Here is a 25,379-nt window from a genome sequence, read left to right on the forward strand (position 1 = left end):
CATGCAAAATAGTTCATTAATCCTTTCATGGCAGTGGTTCCCAGCAAGCACATCTATTGCCAGTAATGGACTTCACTTTATAGAAATGCAGGTCTCAATGCCAGAGAATTAAGAGTGGATGTGAAAAAGATTTCAGGTAATGAAGTGAAGGAAACCAGGGGTAATGCTCCTTTCTAGAGAGGAAAGACTGTTATTGCAAAAGAAGCTTTTAAGACAAGTAGTGCTACCTATAGGAAAAATATTCTATTACGTGGGGACTTTAGGATCCTTGTGCTCTATCACTGTGATCCATAGGTAAATCTACAAACCTCTCTGTGATTCAGGGTCAGATTCCCCAAAGATAAAACTGAGGTACTGAGAATCACTAATATAAAATGTTATGGAGCATTTTTTTAAATTCAAAGAAAAATTATTATGCCATGAACTATTAGAACCATAAAATGTTATGGAGCATTTTTTTAATTCAAAGAAAAACTACTATACCATGAACTATTGGAGCTATCATTCCATCTTCCACGGGCATTCTTAAATCTGCATCTACACTTAAAGAGTTAACATAACTTAGCTCACATATTTCATAAAGCAATGAACTAGTAAGATCAGCTTACCTCCATTTCCATTCGACCCATACCCATGACATCATACTTGACAACGATAGGAATGGGATCTGTTCTCCCTGAAACAGGAACACATAAGCAGGTGAGGCACATAGCCAAGTCAACAGCTCACTTTACACAGTGGGTTTGGGTGGTTAGAGATCTTGCCTTGGAGTGCAGAGACCAGAAAGCTACAGTGAACCAAACACAAGCCATTCTCACAGCTTACATCCAAACCTACTTCTTTTAACTCAAGCCCAACCACCCTTGTCTAACCTAATAACCTGAGATTCACAGGACACTAACCACTCTAGCAAAAACAGATTGGTGGTTAGATTAAAACAGTATACTACATCTTGGCAAAAGGAGGTAAAATATTTTAGTTTCTGACTTAAAAGATCCTCCCTTGAAAAATGACTCATTCACATTCTATACTACTAATCCCTTTTTTCCCCACAGTCATCTCAATCTACATAAATACAAAAGTATATTTCCAACTAAAATGGTACAAAATTAAAAATTAACTTAATAAAAACAATTTAATTTATTTGTGGAAATATAGCTTGACAATTAAATAAGAAGTATAAAAAATTAAATGAGCAAGTAAGAACCGCTGGGTAGCCAAAAATGATTTTATTCATAAATTGGAACCTTCTAAAAGAGTAATGCTTTCCCAGATTGGTTGTGGTAATCAGTAAGCTGTGAAAAGGACTAGTTGCGAAGAAAATTGACTTTAAACTAATCAAACTAAGCTGAAATTTATTTTTATGTATCTTTAATCCACTCATAACCAGCCAAACAAAGCAAAATGGGGCAGACAAGCACTTTACTACCACAGCTGTTTTACATCACAACTTGCGCTGTTTATTGTGATGTAAGCCCACTTGAAAAGAGGACTTACCTTATCCGTAGTATACCTTGAGTGAAAAAACACAATGTTTACTTCCCTCATCTTTTACACTCAGGCTGGTGTAAAAAACTGCTTTTGTTATACACACATATACATATTATACCTTTGGGCCAAAAAAAAAAAATCAACTTTATCAGGCCAACAATGAGGCATTAGGGAAAAAAAAATCAACAAAATGCCATGACCTTGGTTGGATCTTGAACTCTGGGTGACAAGGATTAAGTTTTTCAAACCACCATGCAACAATTTATGGAATTTGTATTAAACTGATCTGCATTTATAGAGATAACTTTTATCTTCAGGCAGTGGTAAAAATCCAGGAGTTTACCTAAGTATCACCAAAGACCAACTGTTACTTTTAGCAACAAACAGGAAAATTAATTGGGGCAATTAAAATTTCAGATTTTAAAAACAACAACAACAAAAAAAAAAACATCTCATGCCAGCAAAGAAAAAAATGGTTTCTGGAGCAAAGCTTTCATTTGGATTCTTTCAAAGACTGCCAGTTAAACCAAAAACCAAAACCAAAACCAAAAAAAAAAAAACAAAAACCCCGCCAAAAAACAAAACCAAAAAACCATCTCACTACCTTGCGCCCAATGGTATAATAAATAAGCAGTGACTGCAATCTTTAGCAAAAGGACCAAATTAAAGACAGGTTACAAAAATGACGTCCTTAAGTGCAATATCACTTTCAAAACGTCTCAGTCAGGGATTTACTGGTAAAATCAGTAAAACTAATGGAATAATTAAAAAAAAGTCAAAAGAATTCAATTTTATTTTCTACTTTTTTGTTAATAGTTAAGGCTTTATTTTTTTCAAGAATTAAAACTTTTGGCACAGATTCAGTAACTATGTAAACCCCTGTACATAAACACTGCATCAGTACTTTTGCCTTCTAAGGCAGTCAAAGTTTGTTTGTTTATTCATTTCTTTATTTCTTTATTTGGAAATTGCAGTAGCAAGTGCTAGCGCCCATGATGTTGTGGGGTAAATCAAGTTTGAACAATATTAGAATTTTGTTTTAAATGATTTTTTTTTTGTGGCAATTCTATCACAAACAGATACATCCCTTCTTAGCATTACCCTTTAATGAACAGGGATCAGACAAGTTGCATAAAGGAAAGGAAAGGAAAATGAAAAAGACCAAGCAGAGGGATGAAGGCTACAACAGAGAAAGTAAGCCTAACATATTGGTGCACTGATGACAAAAAGGAGTAATTCAGTCTGAAAATAAAAAATTACCACTGCTAAGTTTACCATCACCACAACAAGTCCAGGATCATAATGCTGTAAGAAAGAAACACCATTTGTTAGGCAGAAACCATTAGGGTGGAAAACAGGCCTTCTAGCAGGCAGACAGGATGGGTTAAAGTTAACAGTTGGACTTCTTCCCCTCCCACTATTTCAGGGTGGGGCTAGGGACAAAAATGGTCATTACCAACCAGTTTTTCACAATAGTTACACAAAGACTTGGGATTTCTTTACTATTTCTTGGTAACATGTACAGCTCCCTCCTGCTTGAAAATAAAAAACTGGGGTGAAACAAGAAAGGAGGGGAAAAGTATTGATCAATTTAAAATGCTAAAACTGACTGAAGCTAGAGTGAATGAATATCTTTTTGTCTGGTTACATTCCTTATACACTTTGGTTTGAAATGATATATGGATTAATTTAATAACTTCACAAACTTGAATACCCATTCTGGTTTAATACTAGGCTTTTGGTCATATCTGACTGGCAATCATTTAGTTCTAGGTCTCTCCACGTTCTCTTCATTAACTTCTTAAAGATCGTGCTGCCAAATATAATTTGGGGTTCTCAAGACTCAATGCTTTGGCAGTCAGAATGGTATAGCCATCCATATCACTCGAAGAAAATTCTAAAGAAAAAAAACAAAAAAACTGAGGATAATCTTAAAAGCTCCACCATACAAGCACAGCCAAAAGGCCCAAGTTTAACCTGATTTTCATATCTTAGTCAAATAGTATTCCCAAACTGTTGTGAATGAATAACATTCTTTCTTTGAGCTTTATTTCTTCACAAGAAAGCCTTTCCAAGCACCAACAACTGAATAAAACTAACCGTTACTGGAGACTTAACTCTAGGAGAGAAGGGCCTAAAAGTTGCTAGATTTACAATTAGTCCATTCAAAAGGTTAAATCACAGAAAATTGATAACTAGACCTTAAAAAGCTAAAGGGTTGGGGCGGCTAGGTGGCGCAGTAGATAGAGCACCAGCCCTGGAGTCAGGAGTACCTGAGTTCAAATCTGGCGCAGTCACTTAATAATTACCTAGCTGTGTGACCATGGGCAAGCCACTTAACCCCATTGCCTTGCCAACCCCCCCCCCCAAACAACTAAAAAAACCCTGAAGGGTCAAATGTAATTTCTTTCCATATTAAGCAGACTCCAGGGAACAATCCCAGAAGAAGGCATTATTTAATAATTTTCAGAAATATATTTACTGTTATTTATCAAGTGTGATGAAAATCACCCACTTGTAATGGATAGAGTTTTCAAGGTCTGAACCTTGCATGGTAAAGACAACTTTCTAAGACTATAAGTTAACAGATAAGTTCATCTGATTATTTATGTAGACAGGAATGACTTAAATATTCCTCATTTTGGTGTTTGGGTTCCTTAACAGCAAAGCCTTCTTCTACTCTTAAAAGGTCACAGGTCCAGTGAGTGGTCACTGCTTTCCACCAACAAGGTCTACCTTCCTGCTAGTCATCACTTAATGACATTCCATTTTCCATACTCCTTGCTCTGCTTGTTCGTTCCCTATGGCTGGAATGCTCTCCCTCCTGGTATCCTTCAAAACTCAATTCCATTTCCACCTCCTCCAAGGTCTCATCCAGCCTCTGAGTTGCTAGAACTTTCTGAGATTACTTCCAATTTTCCGTGTTTAGCTATCCTATCTGTACATGTAGTTGTTTGCCTGCTGTCTCCCTCTTTAAAACATGAGCTCCTTGAAGGCAAAGAGTATTGTGCTTAGTACAATGTACATGGCAAATTGCAAGCACATAATAAATTAATAAATGTTTGACTCACAAATTTTTTGCAAGGCAAATGGGGTTAAGTGTCTTGCCCAAGGCCACACAGCTAGGTAATTATTAAGTGTCTGAGACCGGATTTGAACCCAGGTACTCCTGACTCCAGGGCCAGTACTTTATCCACTACGCCACCTAGCCGCCCCTAGACTCACAAATTTTTTAAAATTATCTTATCTATTTTGAATTCTAGACAAAAGATTACTGCTAGGAATAAGCTAATGTGCTTGACTAGCCATAAGGTTAGCAATAATGTTAATGTTATTCTCTGGAAAACTCAACCTTTCAAAAATTAAAAATAATTCAAGAGGGAGGGAATATCTCAACTACTTCCTGTGTTTCCAAAGGAACTATTTCAGACCAAAATATACCAAATGCTTCTTCTTCCCTACTTCAAGGAGGAGCATAAAATATCATTCAGCTTAAAAAGTAAATAACAATGGTGCTCCATATCCACTGTATTCTTTGAGAACACAGGAAAGAACAATTAAGCTAGATAAAAAGAGGAAAAGCCCTAAATTTAGAATGTGCCCAAATTAAGACAGTATAGGTAAACAATATTTCTAAATTAAATTTTAAAGTGTTTTCTAACAAAAAATGAGTAACAAGTCCCTTTTTTATTTTTAAAAAAGTAATTCTAGGCTTAAAATCGGCTGGATTTTAAGTGGCAAACAACTGGAAATTACAGGGATCCCCATCAACTGAGGAATGGCTAGACAAATTGTGGCATATGTTCATGATGGACTATTATTCTGCCATAAGAAATGATGAGTTCTACGCCCAAAGGGCAACAAAATGTGCATACCCTTTGATCCAGCAATACCACTACTGGGTCTATACCCTGAAGAAATGATGAAAAAGGGTAAAAACATTACTTGTAACAAAAATATTCATAGCAGCCCTATTTGTGGTGGCAAAGAATTAGAAATCAAGTAAATGTCCTTCAATTGGGGAATGGCTCAGCAAACTGTGGTATATGTATGTTACGGAACACTATTGTTCTACTAGAAACCAGGAGGTATGGGAATTCAGGGAAGCCTGGAGAGATCTGCATGAACTGATGCTGAGTGAGATGAGCAGAAACAGAAAAACACTGTACATCCTAACAGCAACACAGGGGTGATGATCAACCCTGAGAGACACACTTATTTCATCAGTGTAACAATCAGGGACAATTTTGGGCTGTCTACAATGGAGAATACCATCTGTATCCAGATAAAGAACCATGGAGTTTGAACAAAGTCCAAGGACTATTCCCTTTAATTTAGAAGGAAAAAAAAACCTGATATCTTATTGTCTGATCTTGCTATCTCTTATACTTTGTTTCTTCCTTAAGGATATGATTTCTCTCTCATCACACTCAATTTGGATCATTGTACAACATGGAAACAATGTAAAGACTGACAAATTGCTTTCTGTGGGCAGTGGGGGGGGTGGGGGGAGGAAGTAAGATGGGAGAAAACTGTAAAACTCAAAATAAATAAAACCTTTAATAAAAAAGAAATGGCGAGTTCAATAATTTTAGAAAAGCATGGAGAGACCTCCACAAAATAGAGCAAAATGAGCAGAACCAACATCGTATACAGTAACCACAGAGCTGTTTTAAGAACTTTGAACATCCAAGTTACTATTACAAATTTACAAATAAACCTCAAAGATTCCATAAAAGAAAATGCTATTTAGGGGAGGCTAGGTGGTGCAGTGGATAGAGCACCAGCCCTGGAGTCAGGAGTACCTGAGTTCAAATTCAGCCTCACACACTTAATAATTACCTAGCTGTGTGGCCTTGGGCAAGTCACTTAACCTCATTTGCTTTGCAAAAACCTAAAAAATAAAAATAAAAACATAAAAGAAAATGCTATTTGAATCTAGAAAGGAATATTGCTGATGAGATGGTTGATTTAGAAAAACATGGAAAGACTTGGACTTATGAAGGAAGATGCTATCCACTGTCAGAGAAACATGATAGGAGGAAATAAGCATAGTATGGTTTTACATATACGAATATGAATGTGTTTATATGTGTATGTATAATTAAAGATATCTATGTATAAGTATATGTGTACACACACACACACACACACACACACACACACACACACACACACACCTGTCCATGTTTAATTGTGGTCTTCTGGTGGGGAGGGGGAGAGAGAGAGAAAAAAACTAAAAAGTGCACAGCAGAGAACAAGAAAACCAAAAGGGAGTGAAGAGCTGGGCAACGTTGAAATCAATTTCTTGAAATGGAAATTTGTTTTATATTGAATCCTTTCTTATGGTCTGCTGAGTATATGACAATGTGTTTTTTTCCCCTTTTCTCAATTTGTATGTAACTGTAAAATTTTAAAAATTTACAAAGAAATTTACCATCATTTTGGTAATGACAAAGCAAGCCCTGACAAATAGAATAAGGAAACTCAATGACTTGGCTCCTTTTTTCTACTATTTCTCCATAACTCAATTTTTACTTCCATGCAAATGACTCCTTGAAGCTTTACTTCTAGAGTCAATCTTTCTTTCAAACTCCCATATTTCCAAATATCTATTAGGTATTCCCTCACTGTACATACAACATTACTTCAACATGTCCTGAACTCCTTCTCCAACTCAAAATCAACTAGTTCTTCTTCCAGTTTTTTTAATTTGTTATTGAAAGCACTACCATTCATTTTATCAGTTAATTCACCCAGGTTTTGGACTATAATCCTCTCTCCCTCACCTACAATTTTAACAGCTAAATTAACTTGATTCTCATAAAATGTTCATTTCACCTATTGTCAGCACATTAATTTAGCTTCCTATTTGCTTAAATTACTGAAAGAGGTTCAAATCTGGTTTCCTACCTTCATTTTGTCCCCTCCTCTCCAATTCATTCACATATATTTCTGCTAGAATAATCTTTTTGATGTTCTGATCATGTCTTCCCCATGTCCTCAAATATCTAATGACTTCAAATTACCCACCAAATAAAATCCAATTAAAAAAATCCTAAAATTCAAAGTCCTCTATAATTTGATCCTGACCTAGCTTTCTAACCTTATCTTATTCTATCTTATTCAAGCTCCAAAAGGAGTGGTTCACTGTTCTTCAAAATTAGAACCAAAGTGTCCTGCCTCCATGATATTGCTCATTCTGTTCTCTTTGCCTGAATACCCTTCTCTCCCTCCCCTCCCAGTTATGACTATAATTTCTGCCCCACCTCCCCAAGACTCAGCTCAAATACAATTTTCTCCACAAAGTTTTCCTTGATTCTTCCTATTCTTCCTATCCTTCCTCTTTATTCCCTCCATAAATAACCTCTCCTTTCTATTTCTATAACACTTTCTATTGCCTTATTATACTTTCATTACGTTAGCATATATACTGAATAGGGGGGTCTAGTAACCTACAGTGTAAATGCTATGAGAACAGGGACTAAGTCTTTATTTTTCTAAGTACTAACTATAATAGGGAAGTGCTGTAATGGATAGCTTGCACAGCTGGAGTGACTTGAGATTTGTCCTCAAGTGTTCAAATATATTAGCTATGGGACTATAAGCAATCATGCAGCTCTGTATGTGTCTATGTAGTTACACTCTATGTTACCAAGTAACACTGTTTAACCTCAGTTTCCTCATCTGTAAAATGAACTGGAAAAGGAAATGGCAAACTACTTCAGTATCTATGCCAAGAAAACCCCAAATAAGCTGACTCATAGTCAGAAATGAGTGAACAAAATAATCCCCTAAACTACAAGTAATAATGTTCAACATTTAATAAGTATTTCACAAATACCAGTGGATTCAATTAATTTCTTTTGCTAACTAGCAGAAAAGTTTGTAGACAGAGTTACCTGGTTGAGCACTATTCCCCCCCCCAAAAAATTTGCTTGTATGTTAATGGGACAGAGGATTAAAGATTACAGTGCTTCATTACATTGCATATGCTTAGCGCCAGAGAATTCTGTAAGCAAGATTAAGCAAGAGAGAATGAATGTTTGAACTTCTGACTTCTTCCCTTCTTGCTATTTTAGATTAACATCTATATTGGAAAATCTATGGCTAACGATACATCTATCTAGCATCTACTGATTTTATATAATATATATCAGCTTTTTAAAAAAAGTTAATTTATCTATTGGGAAGGCATCAACTAGGTTTAAAAATTAGCTACTTGAGCTATTAAAAATTGAATAAAAGTAGCCTGTATTTATACCATATCTAAAGAGTATAGAAAATTTTTCATTATCTCATCTTTAAATATGAAGATCTGAATTTAACTTCATGAGCAGTATGTTATCACTAGTGGGGTTTTTGTTACCTTGAGTCTTGGCCTTTTCTAGTCCATACAACCTATAGTATTCAAAGAGAAATTCCTAATGCATGAATCAGACTGAGCCATTCTAGTTCATTCTACTATTCAACAAACCCTAGCAGCTACCTACCACTTTTAAAATAAAATACAAGCTATTTTAAAACTTTTAACAGACTGGCTCCATCTTGCCCCTCCAGACTCTCTTGAATCCAACCAAAGTAGCTTTGTTGTGGATACTCACATTTCAGTAATTTTGTGTAAGATCTCATGCCCGGAATTCACTTCTTCATGTTTAGCCTCTTTTACTTTCTACATGTAGAATTTCTTGACCCTCAAAATTATTACCTGAATTATCTTATATTTATAGCTACAAAGAGGCAGTAATGCAATAATGGATCAGAGCTGACCTCAAAGCCAGGAATAGAGTCAGTCCTGTCTTTGAGACATATTGGCAATGTCATTCTAGGCAACTCTCTAAGGTTAAAAATTGCAGATAAGGTGCCACAAAGCACTGATTTCTTCAACTGGAAATTCCTTATACTAATGTAACCTCAAATCTAGTCTTTATTTTTTTTATTATTAGATATCTAGACAGATTGATAGAGTAGATAATTCAAGATTCAACATGAAATTGGTTAACATATTAACCTTTTCCTTTTAAAATGTTTATACACATACATACACAAACAGTTAACAGTTAACAAATAGCAGAGGTAGATTTCAAATCCATGCCCTTTAATTGGGAATCCAGTGCTCTTCTTCCTATATCTAGTTACATAGCTAGAACTAGAATGTAAACAACAAGATTTCTAGTCCTTACTCTGTTCCTGTAGGTGTCAAAATACCTTCAGGATCTCAGTTTTCTCATCTGTAAAATTAAAATGTTGGACCAATACCAACACTGTAAAGAAACAGTAGAGCTTCAAAATTCCAGGTTGTGAAAACATTTTCAAATTAAGAAGCTGTGATATTAGCTAGTATAGTGTTGAGCACTGAAATCATCTACACCAGCAACCTAATGCCAAAAAGGAATTATTTTACTTTAGTGCAAAGGGCAATGGAAAATCTTAGCTCTGTCTTACTAGTTTTGTTATCTTGGGTTAGTTACTTGGTCTCTGTGAGTCAGTTTCCTAATCTGCAAAACAGGAATATCAATACCTCTTTAGCTCAACCCATGTGAAAAATAATTAACAAGGTATATATGAAAATCCTATGTAAAACATAAAGTAACAAACATCTCCTTTGGCTATCTACCACATATAGTTTTCCCATTTCTGTAAGATCTTACTATCTATCAAGAAGTCCTGGAACTTCCCAAATGTTCACTTCTATTTCTTGGGGGGGGGGGGGGTGTTAAAAATAGTCTCTAAAAAAGTTGAACTCCAGTAATAAAGATAGCTCAAACTAAGATACTTAGCAGGCAAACCTTTTATTAAGGGTGCCCTGAACAACAGCTTTCTAATAAAATCATTAGTGAATTTTATTCAAATTCTACTACAAAACCCCACTGCAGCATTTTAGTTGATTCCCATTTATAACATCATTCCTTAAAGAACAGACCAATAAAGGCATTTTTCTTATGTTTTTGTAACTTTAAATAATTGTTAAGTAAAGTTTAGTTGTATTTTTGCCTGAATTTTCCTTGAGTTCTCAGTGTATCCTCAGTTAATTGCAATTTTAATTCTTCAGAGACTGTGATATTTACATGCTTTGGATAACCCTCAACTTTTGGCAAAAAATAAAAAAATAAAAATTCTTAGTATTTCTCACCCATCTGCTAGCAACCAAAAAAAATTCCTATTTAGAAATGAGGAATATGAATGATCAGGGTCAATAATTAAAACAGAATCAAGGAATCTTGCCCTAATGTTTTGTTTTTAATGAAATTTTGTTACTATGAGAAATCACAACAAAAATATGAAATATAAGTGCAAAGAATATATTAGAAATATGCTAAGCAGGACTAAAGGAAATGAAATCAATAGTCAATCCCTAAACAAACTGATTAATACAGAAGAATGAGCCACAAAGTCTCAGTCAAAAGGAGGCAGGGAAACTTTTAGGTGGCTTAAGATGTAAAACATACTATGAATCAAAACATCAGCACTGAAAGGGATCTTAATAATCAAATCACCTAGTTCAACCTCCTTCTTTAGAAAAAGAAAGCAAAGATGGGAAGTGCCTTACTCAAGGTCATTCAACTCAAATGGGAACTTCCTGATATTGAGAACTGTCTGGGAGTTTACAGATCCATAAGGGAAGCAAAATGACTTGCTCACAGTCACTAAGGAGGAAATCACAGAACTGGAATTTAGAAGATTCCAATTTACAACTTATCCATTCACAAAAATAAGGATTTGGTCTCATTTAAATAATTTTATAATTACTGAGCCTATGTCAGTTGAAGACAGAATCTAATCTACATTTCAAATTTATGGGAAGAAATTTGTTTTTAATTTATGAGAAAAAAAATCCTAACTGTCTAAAAATGTCCCAACTCTCCCCATTACTGAGGTTCTTAAGCAGACTGGAGGACAGTAACTAAGGATTGATTTTGCACATGGGAGGTATATGTTCTAAAGGTACTGTTTTATGTTTGGATTCTAGCACCAAAAACGTATAAGCTTAATGATCATAGATAAGTCTTAACTGCACAGTTTCCTTATTTAAGGGAAAAAAAAAGGTATTCCTTTCCTCAATAAGTTTTAAAGAAAATACTTTGCAAATCTTAACTAAGTAAATTAATGTGAATTATTATTTGCATAGAGGATTAGACTAGATAAGTTATAACACCCCATACAATTTTAAATTCTATTAAATCTGTGGCAGCATAATCAATAACAAAAAAAAAGACCAAAAAAACTCCCCCCAAACTAGCAGCTGTTAAACTAAAAAATTAGCAACTCTTTCTCCTTTTTCAGTATCTCAATATATTTTACAGTGATACTACAACCATCAGTACCAAATCATAACTGTAGTAACTGGTATTCAGAATTCAAACCTTGAACTTGTGGCTTCAAATTTGGTGCTCCTTTACTTTTTTTTTAACCTGGCTTTTGACCTCTAATTTTTAAACTGGAATTATTTCAAATAAAGATGTCAATTCATCACATATTTTTAGTCACACATGTAAATTCACCTGAGCTACATCAAGAACTATAAAAATGAAGTGGGAATAGTAACATTTATATAATGATTTAAGATCACAAAGCATTTTCCTTGCAAAAACTTGTGAAGCAGGGAGCATATGAAATTGTTTTGTTCACTTTTCAAGTAAGGAAACTAACTCAGAGAAAGGTTGAGTGATTTGTCTAGGGCCATACAGCTACAAAGTGATAGAACTCAGTACTTTAAATATGTCTAGTATTCTTTTTATGCAAATTAAACCACAAAACTAAAAAAAGACGTAAAACCAGAGAATACTATTTTGAACAATTGAAGTTCAGTACTGTCACACATCTCATGAATATTTTGTTAAATAGAAGGACCAACTGCCTTTAATCATTTGTTTTTCTCTCATCTTTAATACCCAGGTTTCTTCTACCCACCCACCTTCATCCTTAAAAAACCCTATCCTAGAAATTCTGTCTTCTTTACTTTTCTCTTCCATAGACAACTCTTATAAAAAGCTGTCTAATCTTATTGTTTCCATTTCTTTTCTTCCCACTCATTTCTCATAATCCCTTGCAAATTAGCCTCCAAAATAATCATTCACAGAAATTGCTCTCTCCAGAGCTTCTATCTGAAGTATTATCTTTAATTGTCAATTCTGGAGATCTTTTTTCAGTTCTTATCCTTTTTGACCTTTTCCAAGTATTTGATACTTGACCCACTCTGGGTTTTTACAACATTGCTCTCTTCTGGTTATCTATCTCTCTCTACAACCATTACTACTCTGTCTCTTTTGCTTTCATACATTGCATATTCTAACTGTTCAGAGTATCTCAAGACTTTTTGAGACCCTCTTTTCCTTTTCTCTTAAGTAACTTCAGCTCCTCTGAGTTTTAATCATCAACTCTATGTGAATGACTCTCAGATCTATTTATACAGGTAGCCCTAATCCCGTTCCTAATTCTAGTCCCTTTATCACCAACTGCACCCACTGGACATTTTGATCTGGATGTACTATGGGTATCTCAAACCCAACACATCTAAAACAAAACCCATTTTGTCCAACAAATGCAAACTCTCTTCTGACTCTTTCTATGAAAGAAATTACAATCCTTATTGTTGCCTGGATTCCCAACTTTGGAGTCACACATGACTCCTCACTCTTTTTTTTTTTTTACAACAAACAGTTACTAAATCTTGTTGGTATTACCTCCACTACAGCTCTTGTATTCCTCACTGTGCCATTACCTGACATTAGGCATTCATCATCTCTCATGTAGACTCAACAGACTCCTTTGGCTTCCTTCAAAAGAATTTCCCTTCTCTAAGTCAACCTCTACAATGTTCCAAAATGATTTTCCTAAAGCACAGGTCCAATTCTGTCACTAATTGGTCACTAAGAGGTATTATCTAGAAGATCAAATAAAAACTCCTTTGGCACTTAAAGCTCTTCATGACCTGGTTCCAACCAACCTTTTATGCCTTACACCTGCTTCTTCTGCTATTCTACAATCCAACCTAACCTTTTTACACATCAGTCTTCTGTGCTTGTGCCTTTACATAGGCAGCTATCTATTGTAAGAGAGAGGAATGCACTTTCTCAGTTGTTTCTTAGAATCCTAGTTTACATCAGCAAGTGTCAATTTCTACACCAGTTCTTTTCATCTTTTTTGTATCATGAAAGCCACTGGCAATCTGGTCTTAATTTTTTTTTTAAAAAGCATGAAATAAAATAAAATTACACAGAACTTTACTGAAATAGTTATCAAAATATTTTTAAAAACTCAGAAACCCCCCCCTTCCCCACTGCCAAATAAGAAAACCCTGTTCAACATGAAGCCTTTTCTCATTTCTATCAATTCATGAGCCTTTCTGACCAAACACTTTTGTGTTTTATTCATTGTTTAAATATATATGTCTATGTTGTCTCACCAATGGGATGCAAACTCCTTAAGAACAAGGATTATTCCTTTCTTGCACAAGTCAGTACTTAAAAAGATTTTCTGATTGATTGATTCATTTCAATCAGTAAAATGGACAGTTTTCTTAGAATCTCACTTCAATAATGTGATCTTGTGAAAAGTCCTGAGCTCATATCATAATCAATTTATATAACATATACCCTTCGAAAATCCCTCAAATTCTCTGACTTTAAAAAAAATGAGGACCAATCCTAAAAATATCACTTGCCCTATTTATCAGTGTGCTGAAAGAATAAAGGGAAATAAGAGAAGGTAATTTAATTTTAAATATTTAACTTTAGCACTATATACATGAGAGATGGTGTTATCATTTCCCCCCTTTTCTAATTATCTATATCATGGCTTCCTAGATTGACAATTTTGACCAAAAATATTTTATTTGAGCAACTCACTCTCCATTTTCTCTGTTTCTTTTTTCCATTCTCATTTTTCTAGAATAAACTTTGCTGCTCAGTTTAAGAGTAAGGAGATTTCATCAAGTAAAAGATTTCTGGGTTACATTTTATCAACTTTTTATACAATAATTTTATTCTCCTTTTGCTCTAATAATCTCAGAACTTTTTTTTGCCCTGAAACTGTCATCTAATTCTCTAAGTATAATTTTCTACACTGGTAAAGCTGTGGTACTATCAAAAAAAGTAAGACTATTTCCAAAAGAAATTTTATACAATAATGGAAAATAGGTTATGTCCATAATTCTATAATATTATCTTTTATTTGCTAAGCAAGTACTTATATTTCACTTGTTAAATTATCTTCTCAGGTTAACAGGTTCAATTTCATCAAATTACCATCAATTGGTAATTATCATCATTTATTTCCTTTACTCTTTCATTTACTTTACTGCCTCCACAGAAAGAAAGATCTTAGGTCATATCCCTTTCCTCTAAAGTAAAATCCTTTAAAAACTTAACACTTTTACATCATAACCCATCCCTCAACTTAGTCTTATTTCACTGGAAAATTTTCAAAGACATGTCATGTACTGGCCCTGAAATCAAGAGACTACTTTAGAATTTTCCTTGACAAGTATCCTACAGCACAGTATCAATATCAAGAACAGTTTCTATCAATACTGTCATTTTCTAAGGAGAACAGGAGCTAGTGTCATGACTTAGTACCTTTAAACTTCCACTATTCAAACAGCCACCAATCAACTTCTTGCACAGTGGGTATGCCTGGAGTCTTATCATCAATTTTTCAAATGAATAAACATTAAATTTAATGCATAAGGATTTTCTAATTCAGTATTTGCATGGTTGATATATAGTGACTATTGACTACTTCTTTCTTCATAAGATCTTTTGCACTTAGCCCTTCTTTATTTGAAGTTAGCATCTAAATATGTCTTTCCAATAACACTTGTACCACATTTCAGAGGCAAATTAATCTTCTTAAATTACCCTTTTCATTATAAAAGACCATGTGATGTAAAAAAAGCACTGAATATCTCCAATCAACAAAAATTTTACAACAGCTATTACATAATAGAATCCTGCTATAATATCACTTGGCAAAGTTTTAAATTCAAAGTAAAATAAAGTCTGAAATAACAGAAAAGGATAAAAAGTAAGTTAAAGTACAAGTAACCATAATAGTGCAGCAAGTACTTAAACTATTGAAAATAAATTGTTGAATTACTTCAATTCAAGTAGCATATTTGTTGAATAAATACTGTCACCTCCCACGATCTAGGCTTGGAAGTTCTTAAGTCCTTTTTGACTTGCCTTTCTTTTACTGCTCACATATAGTCAGTTGCTGAATCTTGTCAATTCTGTCTCCCTAATACCTGACCTGCTGGCCTCTTATCAAGAATACTTGTATCACTCTACCATTGCGCTTTTACACAACTGCTAAATCTTCCTGATGCAAAAGTCTCATGATGGCATTTCCTTGTTTAAAATTCTCTATCACCACACATTGTCTAGATGATCAAATACAAATAAATCTAGGCCTGAAATTTAAACTTCTCTATAATTTTTCTTTCCTGTTTTCTTCTACCATACTTTTCCTTTCACAAATATTTCAATCTAATCCAAATAGGATCAATAATTATTCAGTGAATTTGCTATCCTGTCTTTTTACAATATTTCCCATTACTGAAATATATTTCTCCTTTCTCACTTCTGCCCTTCAGAATCCATCTCCTTTAAAGGCTTAGTTCAAGGGCTATCTTCTCCAAGAAGCCTTCTCTATTTCTTTCCTTACCCTCCCCTACACCCTGGAAACGGCTTCTATCCTGACTCAAATTTTCCTACAGCATTCTGTTTGAAGTTTTCCTTACTTGAATTCTATTTATCAATTTCTAAATGTTTGGTTCCGATCAAAAGAAAATAATTGCTCAGAGGCAAAGATAGTAATTTTTTGTTATATCTCCAAGTGTCTTGCATTCAACATTAGATGAAATGGTGAATTTATGTGCCAGAATTATACTAGAGATGAAATTATCCTTCTACCTATAAGAACTTTACATTAGTATGAAAAAGACAATCAACAAAATAGAAATTATATAACAAATATAAAGTGAACAAAAATATATACAAAGTAGTTAAAAGTAAGGTAGTTTACAGGGCAGCTAGGTGGTGCAGTGGACAGAACACTGGCCCTGGAGCCAGGAGTACCTGGGTTCAAATTCAACTTCAGACACTTAATAATTACCTAGCTGTGTGGCCTTGGGCAAGCCACTTAACCCCATTTGCCTTGCAAAAAAAAAAAAAAAGCTAAAATAAAAAATAAAAATAAGGTAGTTTGGGAAGATCAGGAAAAGTTTCAGGTTTCCAATATGGTACCTTGAATTATGTCTTAGGAAGAGAGGGAGATGGGAAATGAACTGTCATGTGCAATGAACAGAGAGGACAGCTTTGTTCTGCCACAGAATTTTAAGAAAAGCACTTCATTGGTAGACTTGCCTTAAAAGAAAATCACTTTGACAGTACTGTGTAGGATGCATTGGAATGCAGAGAAACTTGAGACAGAGAGACAAATTAGGAGAGTTTTGTACTAATGAAGGCTAGGTGGGGCGGCTAGGTGGCGCAGTGGATAGAGCACTGGCCTTGGAGTCAGGAGTACCTGAGTTCAAATCTGGCCTCAGACACTTAATAATTACCTAGCCGTGTGGCCTTGGGCAAGCCACTTAACCCCATTGCCTTGAAAAAATCTAAAAAAAAAAAATCACTAATGAAGGCTAGGAAGTGATGGTGACTTGAGCTAAATGGAAGTTGTGTGAGTGGAGAGAAGGGGTCAGAATAGAAATTGGCAAGGTTGAAAAATTAACTGGCTATATGGAAAAGTATATAGTATGAATAGTCAATGGCAACATCATGATTATGAATTTGAAACCCTGAAAGAACAGTGGTTTCCTTGACAGAAACAGGAAAATTTGGAAGAGGAGAAGTTTTGAAGACAGAAAATGAGTTCCTCTTTGGACAAATTGAGTGTGAGATTTTTCTGGGTATAAGCAATGTGCTAAATTTTGAAAGACCAAGACAAAAAATAGTCATTCACCTATGAAAAACTTACCTTCTACTAAGAAATACACAAACAAATCAGGTAAAAACAAGACAATTTGGCAAGGAAGCAGTTACAATTTAATTTAGGAAGATTAGGAAAAAAAAGAAAGAACGAATGCAGAAAAGTCAATATGCATGCAAATGTGTACAAGTAGGAGATGACAAGTGGGTTAGTCGGGAATAACAGAAAACACAAGGAAGAATAATGGAAAATCAATTTGGAAAGGTAAATTGAAGCCAGAAATGTCAAAAGCAGAGTTTTTATATTGTCTCTAGGAACACAAAAGTGACCAAAGATTCTCAAGCAGGAAAGTGACATGGTCAGACCTGTACTTAAGGAAGATTATTTTGTTTAAGTGTTTTCTCTCCCCCCAAACCCCCGTTATCAAAAAAAAATTTTAAGTTCCAAATTCTTTTTTGTCTCTCTACTCCCCTCCCTGTACCAACTGGGAAGACAAGAAATGATACCCATTATGCCTGTTAAGTCATGTAAAACATATCTCTACAAAAGCCATCCTGCATGGAAGGGAAAGCAAATTATTAATAAAGTGAAAAAATAAGTTCCAAAATACACTCAAGAGTTCATCAGTTCTATTCTGGAGATGGACAGAACTTTCCATCAGGAGTCCTTTGGAACTGTGGCAAATCATATGTACAGATCAATAGCTAAGTCTTTCAAAGTTGATTATCTTATATAATAATCATTGTTATAGTATATAATGTTTTCTGCTCAACTCATTTTGTATCAGCTCCTATAAGTCTTGGAGGATTATTTTAGTGGCTTTGGGGAGGATAGATTGGCGGGGAAGAGGCTGGAAGCAAGGGGACCATGTGGAAGATTGTCTAGGTAAGCAGTGATATCAAGAACTAGGGTGGTTGCTAGGGAGATAAGGAGATACATGAAAGATATAATGCAGAAGTAAATTTACAAGATCTATCATCTGATTGCACGTAAAGGAGAAGAAATTGTAGAGAATGACTAATTATTATTTGACTATGGTTAATTGGAAGGATGGTAATGCCCTTAAAAAGGATCAAAATGTAAAGGAGGGGTAGAGAATAGGAAAAAGTAACTAATTGTTTTGGCCAGGTTAAAATACTATTCTCCATCTCTGGATTTTCTGACTCTATTTCACTCAACCACTCAAAAATCTTTTAAAAAATTGTCCACAGCATAAAATTCTAAACTTTTTATTCACAGCACTTTTATAATATGGTTTGATTTTATCTCTTACCTTGGTCCAACCAGCTAAATCTACTCACTGTTTACAAAGTTATTCAAAATGTAATGCCCTACCCATAAAAAATGTAATCCATCCTTCAAGATCTAGCTCAAGTTTCACCTTTTCTTTTACCACTGCCTTTTCTGAACATACTAGTTTGCCCTTTATATATTGACTTATCATATTACTTATAGACTTGGAGTGGGATGGACCTTGGAGATAGTTCCATTGTCCAAACCACTACTCAATTTATACTTTCCCTATAGGTGGCTCTTCTGAATGACTGTATATTTTGCTGATGCTCTAATTGCCTCTCTGATACTGTATATAAAGCAGTGATATCTTTGTTTTCTATGTTCAAGAGGTTAGGATAGCAAAATTGTCTTCCTAACAGATTTTTCACAAATATCTTTAAAAAATGAGCAACCTGTAATTATGCTATGAAAGCAACTAAAATGTCAATCCCTTTATTTCAGAGATCCCACTGCTAAGTATGTATTCCAAGAAGGTCTTAGAGAGAAAGGTTCAATATTTTCATCAAAAATATGTACAGTGATACATTTTGTAATACTTTAAAAACAAAGTCTTGGTGATGGCTAAATAATTTGTGGTATATGAATATAACAGAATATTACTACACATCATAAGAAATGATGAATATGAATACAAGTTGGCATGGGAAGATTTAAAAGAACAGAAGCAAAGGAAAAGAAGAAAATAATATACACAATAACTGCAATGTAAATGGAGGAAAAAAACAACAAAAAATGTCAACTGGTGGTAGCTGTCCTTTGTTCTTGAAGATGGCCAAAATGACATCACAAAATTACAGTCAAGATAGTATGCTCAGTATGGCTGAACAGACCAAAACAAGCTTAGCCTACCATAGTAGTCCATATGGACATTTGGAGCAGAAATGTCTTTAAATGTGTGGATCTCATTTTTTTCTTGAGTTACTGCAATTCTGATTTGCTTATAGAGCATAGATAGCGCCTTCTTTGATGCTATGCTGTGTGGTCCTATGCCAGCATCTCCCATGTCTCACAATCAATTACAAAATTCTTCAACAAGACATTGAGTATGTCTTTACAAAGCTTCTGACTTCCATGAGAGAGCATGTCTTGTGTGAGTTAAAGACTAAATAATGACCAAGCTTGAAATCCATATTCACTCTCTCTCTCTGCCCTTGCAAGACTGAGAATGCACTCACCTTCCTAGAAGACATGGAACACAGTAAATACTATCACAGCAAGAATTAGCTGGTTACTTTTTCTGAAATGTTTATTGACTTTTTCTTACTTATATTTAAATATGAAGGTGGAAAAAGGCAAAAGACATTAATAATTAATTTAATTTTAAAAGAGTTTTCTTTTAGTTGCTCTATTCTCACCTCATGTTACAGATGAGTTAATAAATTGCCTTTGTTGTTTTCCTTTAAATGAAATAGTCTCTTTCTGTTTTCACTTAGCTTGATCTTAGCACAAGCTTCATACCAGCTTTTCTCACTCTGTAACCTTACTATTATTTATTTAGATGGTCACAAGTACAAAGCACTCTGGACCCCTTGAGATTTGGCTGACTGCCAAACTTTGACAAATTGTCTCTGATGTAGTTTCATTATTTTTGTTTATAGTTATCTCTTCCATATCATGACCTTCCCAATAAAGATTTTGCTATGTCAGGGTCATCATAAGAAATGAAATAGGAATTTAGTGAGTTTTGTAGAAACTACAGAAACAGGCAAAGACCAGCAAATAATACAGAGAAAGTTTAGAAACAGAAATATATAAAATATACATATAATATCAATATATTTTACCTTTTAATACATAATAATTCAGACTTCTTTGGTACAAAAGGAGGGCCAATTTTTTTTAACATATTTTCCAGATTGCAGGGGCACTATGACTCTAATCCCACAATGTGGAAGGGATAACTGTATTCATTAAGTTTGACTAAGAAAGTCAAAGGCACCACAGAACTTAGAAGTAATTTCCATAGCAATAATAGCAAATAGCAAAATAATTATTGTCTCTGACAATTTTGGTATAAATTTCTTAATGATTCCCTGAAAAACTGGTAGCAACACATCTACAAGTTACCCTACTTTCTCAACTCAATCAATATTTTTAAGTTATACTCTGTTTTAGGATTTGGGAGGCTACATGCATGCTATCTTTTCTAACATTCTTTTAAATCCATAATTATCTTTGTTATAAAATGAAGTTTGACTCTAGAAAGGGAACTATATTACACTGAACTTCAAATCCACCCCCCCTCATTTTTACATTCAAAAACAAAAATCTTATTATTAAGGGCAAAAAACCTCAAAACATCTTTACTAGCTTCTGTGGCAGCAGTCTGATCTACTTTTAGAGGTGTGAAAATTCAAGAGTCTTGACCAGTATAATAGAAGTTTCTTGGTAAAAGTCTGAACCCTGTCATTTCTGTTTACATCAGTGTAGAGGTCAGAAATTAGTTGTAGCTAGTAAAAAGCCTTAACAAGCAAAGAAGAAGAGAAAGTAAGGGGCGGGGAGTAGCAATACTAAAAGAAAATGAATGTTGTCAAAAATGGGGGTGGGGTGAGGGAAGGGATTTTTACAGATAAAAGTTCTTATTATAATCTCAGTCTGGGTTATCTATTAAAGAATTAGTGAAAACAATAAATTTACATCATCTTCTACCAATTAGGCTACAAGCTCTCTCAAGAAAATGAGTATTGTATTTTCAAGCATAATGACCTAACATACAGTATTTACTTAGTAAAGACAAATGTCTTCAACCTTTGATCCAAAGAGTTCACTCCTGGGTATAGACCTACCCAAGAATCAAAGAAAGGAACAAAAGTCTAATAGCTATTTAAATATTTTTAGTATTTTGCTTTAGCAAAGAATTAGGAACAAAGTAGGTTCCTGTCAAGTGAAAAATGGTTTTAAAAGATATTATATGAATGTAATGAATATTATTGTAAAGGAAATGATAAAGGGCAGTGTCATATAGTGGAGGAAGAGTCAAATTCAAAATCAGAAAGACCTGAGTTCAAGTCCTGCCACTCTGACTATATGACCCTGGACATATTAGGTAATTCCCTGACTCAGGATCTGAATCACTCTGAGACTAATTTGCAAAGCTGATGACAATGTTCAATAGTAGCAAAAGGACTTTTCTAAATCAATGAATTCATAGGTCTGGTTCCAATTCTGATGACCTTTGAACTAAGTTATATGAACTTTTTTTTTTTACCGAAGTCAATTCGACTTCTCCTATAGTAATATATTAAATATGCTTAAAAATATACCACTTGTTAAGCACTCTTAAGACTGCAGACAGGTGGGGCAGACAGGTGGCACAATGAATAGAGCACTGGCCCTGGAGTCGGGAGTACCTGAGTTCAAATCCAGCCTCAGACACTTTACCTAGCTGTGAGGCCTTAGGCAAGCCACTTAACCCCATTTGCCTTGCAAAAAAAAAAAAAAAGACTGTGGACAGAGAACACTTAATATATTATCTGACTTCTAAGACTGAGAATACAGGAAGAGCCTTTTATTTTAATTAAGATGATTTAAAACAACTTTGAAAGGAACTTTTGAGATATCTATAATTTACATAATTTAGACTGTCTTTTCAGACCTAATATTTATTCTTCTCATTATAAATGTACTGCAAATAGTGCAAGCCCCCCCCCCAACTCCCCGGGTGGGACACCCCCCACAACCAAAGGACAGGGTCAAAATTTTATGCTATCAGCCCCAACCAGAAGTTTTTAACTTTTTTTTATGTCATAGAAATTTCTGGATGCAACTGAAGCCCATGGATCCTGTCTCAGAATGTTTTTAAATACATAAAATAAAAACCACAAGATTCCAAAGGAAATTAATTATAAAAAACAATTATCTAAACTTTTTTTAAAGTTAAGAACTCCTATCCAAAGTATACCTTACTTAGAATTTCTCTATTTTATATGCTTTATTAAGTGATACCAACAAATTTATTTAGAATGCAAGGAATGACTTGTAATTTTTATAGGTGATTCCTTCATATAGGATCTAGCTGCAAAGCTTGTGATGAAATTCCAATCATAGCTACTATTAATGAAACATTTACTTATAATATTTTAGTTTTTTAACCTGAACTATTATATATCAATATCAATGTAAAGTAACAAAAAAGAATATTACTTCAACTTTAAAAAATAGTTTATAACAATGAACTAGACATTCAAACAAATTTATATTTCACCTCAATTTAAATTTTTTTTAAAAGATTTTATTTATTTTGAGTTTTACAATTTACCCCCCTAATCTTACTTCCCTCCCCCATCCCCCACAGAAGGCAATTTGCCAGTCTTTACATTGTTTTCCATTTAAACTTAATGAAAGGGATTCAACTTGGGAAAAAACAAACTTAAAGAGAAACTCATGATGCCCCTGATATTCCAATATTATTTCCTGAATTCCAGCTGGAACTTTCACTATATGCATTTGTAGAAACCATGAAGGACAATTTTTCAAAAAGTTCTAAAAGTGCAAATAACATAATTCCTTGAATTCATGGAAACAATTGTTTGCTTCTCCATTCTTTAGAAATAACCCAGTAGGTTTATTCTCATTCTTAAAGTCTTCTAGGTCCCCAATATGAGGTTTAAGAGCAATAGTGAACAATAGATAGCCTTGTCAGAAAGATGGGTTCAAGTCTTGAATCTGATATCTATGTCAACAGTATAATCCTGAGCAAGTCAAGTCATTTAATCTTTCAGTACCCTTTAGGTGCTTCTCTAAAACCTTAATTTTCACAAGAGTTACTTTTGACATTGGGGTTGGGAGAAGGAGCTCATTTAGACAGATTATATGACAGCAGGTCTGGGCCTTCTGACCTGTGGGTACAACACAAAATTTTGAGGCAAACATATTTTTATTAGTTCCTACAAAATGACAGACCATCTGGAAAAGCTCCTAAAATCCTGAATATCTTATCCAATATCCCAGTAATAACATCAGTCTAACTGTTTTTCATTCAATTCAGTAAGCATAAAAGATGATGGTTACAGACCAGTTCTGAAACAAGCTGGATGTTTTTTTTTTTTTGGTCTGGTTTGGTTTTTAAGAATAGGAGTAGATAGCACTGAATTGTACACTACACATCCAGCTTTCTTCACTACACATCCAGCTCATCTCTACTTACAAAGGAAGGAAGAAGATAGGGATCTTCCCTGTACATTCTAGCTATCACTAAGATCCCTCTCTTTCTTTTCCTCTAAACTTCTATTGCATTTATAACTTGTTCACTTGAACATTTATAAATTATATACAATTTGCTACTGAAATATAAATGGTCATATTACATTCCCTATATTAATTTTATATACTTAATTATACTGTAAGATCCTTAAAGGGGAGAAATCTCAACAATTTCATTTCCCTATATGGAACCTAGATAATGCAGAGTTCAATAAACACCTGATAAACTAGAACCATAAGTTCTATAAATACCTGTGATTGATCAAAGGCATATGCTTTTCTCTCTAGTCAGCTGATTAGAGCATTTCTTCTCTTTCAAGCTAAAATAGTTTGTAAGAAAATTAATCTCAACCTCATAGTTAGGCTCATTCAACTGGCCAGTAGCATAACTGGAGTACTAGTTTGACTGGATTCCTAATTCAATTCCCACTAGAAATGGGTTACTGCTTAGTGGATTAATCAATCATTCACTACTGAACAACATTTATAGATGATATGTGCAAATAAAGGAATGACTTCAATTGCTGAAATAAAATGTTCCCTATGTGCATTCTTAAATGATTAGAACTCCATTCAAATTGTGAAAACACATTTCTAATGTTCAAAGAGACAATTCTTATCACAGCTCTTCTCTAAAAGTCCTTTGCTAAGGAGTAAAAGGGTCAGTGATTAGGTATAGAAGTTCAGTCAGTGTTCCCAGTCCTTACCAAGTTAGTGTTGACATCTGCAAGGAACAAATGTGGCCCCCAAAGCTGAAACAGCTGCAAAGTGAAAGGAGTTGGTTGATTTCCAACTAACTAGCAAGTACATCTGAAACAAAACACTGTCTTTACCCTATGATCAGTATGGTTAGAAGGAAATAAATAGTACAATGGAAGCCCTACATCATATGCCTACTAGAGCTTGTTATCAACAGGCTGGAGAAATCAGCAGAGAAATGATCTCCTTCTACACTAAAAAACAAAATCTCTGCAACTACTTAGCACTTCAAATGGTTTCTTTTGCTCTCAAATCAATGTTTTTTTTTGATAAGAGTACAAAACATTAGGAGCAATCATGACTGTGCTAAGGTACTTTGAGGCTCCCTTTACAAGAGACAAAAATTGGGACTACGTCAGTTGGATGGATTCCCTTCTACTTTGGCAGCCTGGACAACTGATTATCATTAACAGGCAGAAAAATAATAGCTTATTTATTCCCACCACCCTACTTTTTCAAATAAACAAAGTAAATCACACACAATATGTTTGACCTGTAGATTTTAATGGAATAGCAGCTTACACTTGCAAATTATTTGCAAATGTGCTTTTAAAACACATAAAAAAATAAAAATAATCTACTCTAGAGAAAAAGCAGAAATAAAATAAACCAAACATCTTTCAAAGACAACAGAAAATCTGGCACAGACTGCATTAGGAACATTGGGGTTTTTTTTCTTCTCTCTCTTTTTTAAAATTTAAAAA

The 25,379-nt window shown here is 34.2% G+C and overlaps 1 protein-coding gene across 17 annotated transcripts in view; it reads right to left on the minus strand.

Annotated features, from left to right (window-relative positions):
- GPATCH8 (G-patch domain containing 8) overlaps positions 1–25,379 on the minus strand; it is a 131,273-nt gene that overhangs the window by 39,354 nt on the left and 66,540 nt on the right. For 8 of the 17 annotated variants that reach the window (XM_074224305.1, XM_074224303.1, XM_074224307.1 and 5 more), the window contains one exon: positions 609–24,677. In XM_074224305.1, coding sequence (XP_074080406.1) covers positions 609–710 — 102 coding nt within the window. In that variant the 5' untranslated portion in view covers positions 711–24,677. Of the gene's footprint in view, positions 1–608 lie in introns of all 17 variants that reach the window. The other 9 variants (XM_074224302.1, XM_074224316.1, XM_074224309.1 and 6 more) reach the window with 7 other exon arrangements.

This window comes from Macrotis lagotis, chromosome 2 (assembly GCF_037893015.1).
Source record: "Macrotis lagotis isolate mMagLag1 chromosome 2, bilby.v1.9.chrom.fasta, whole genome shotgun sequence".
NCBI lineage: Eukaryota > Metazoa > Chordata > Mammalia > Peramelemorphia > Peramelidae > Macrotis > Macrotis lagotis.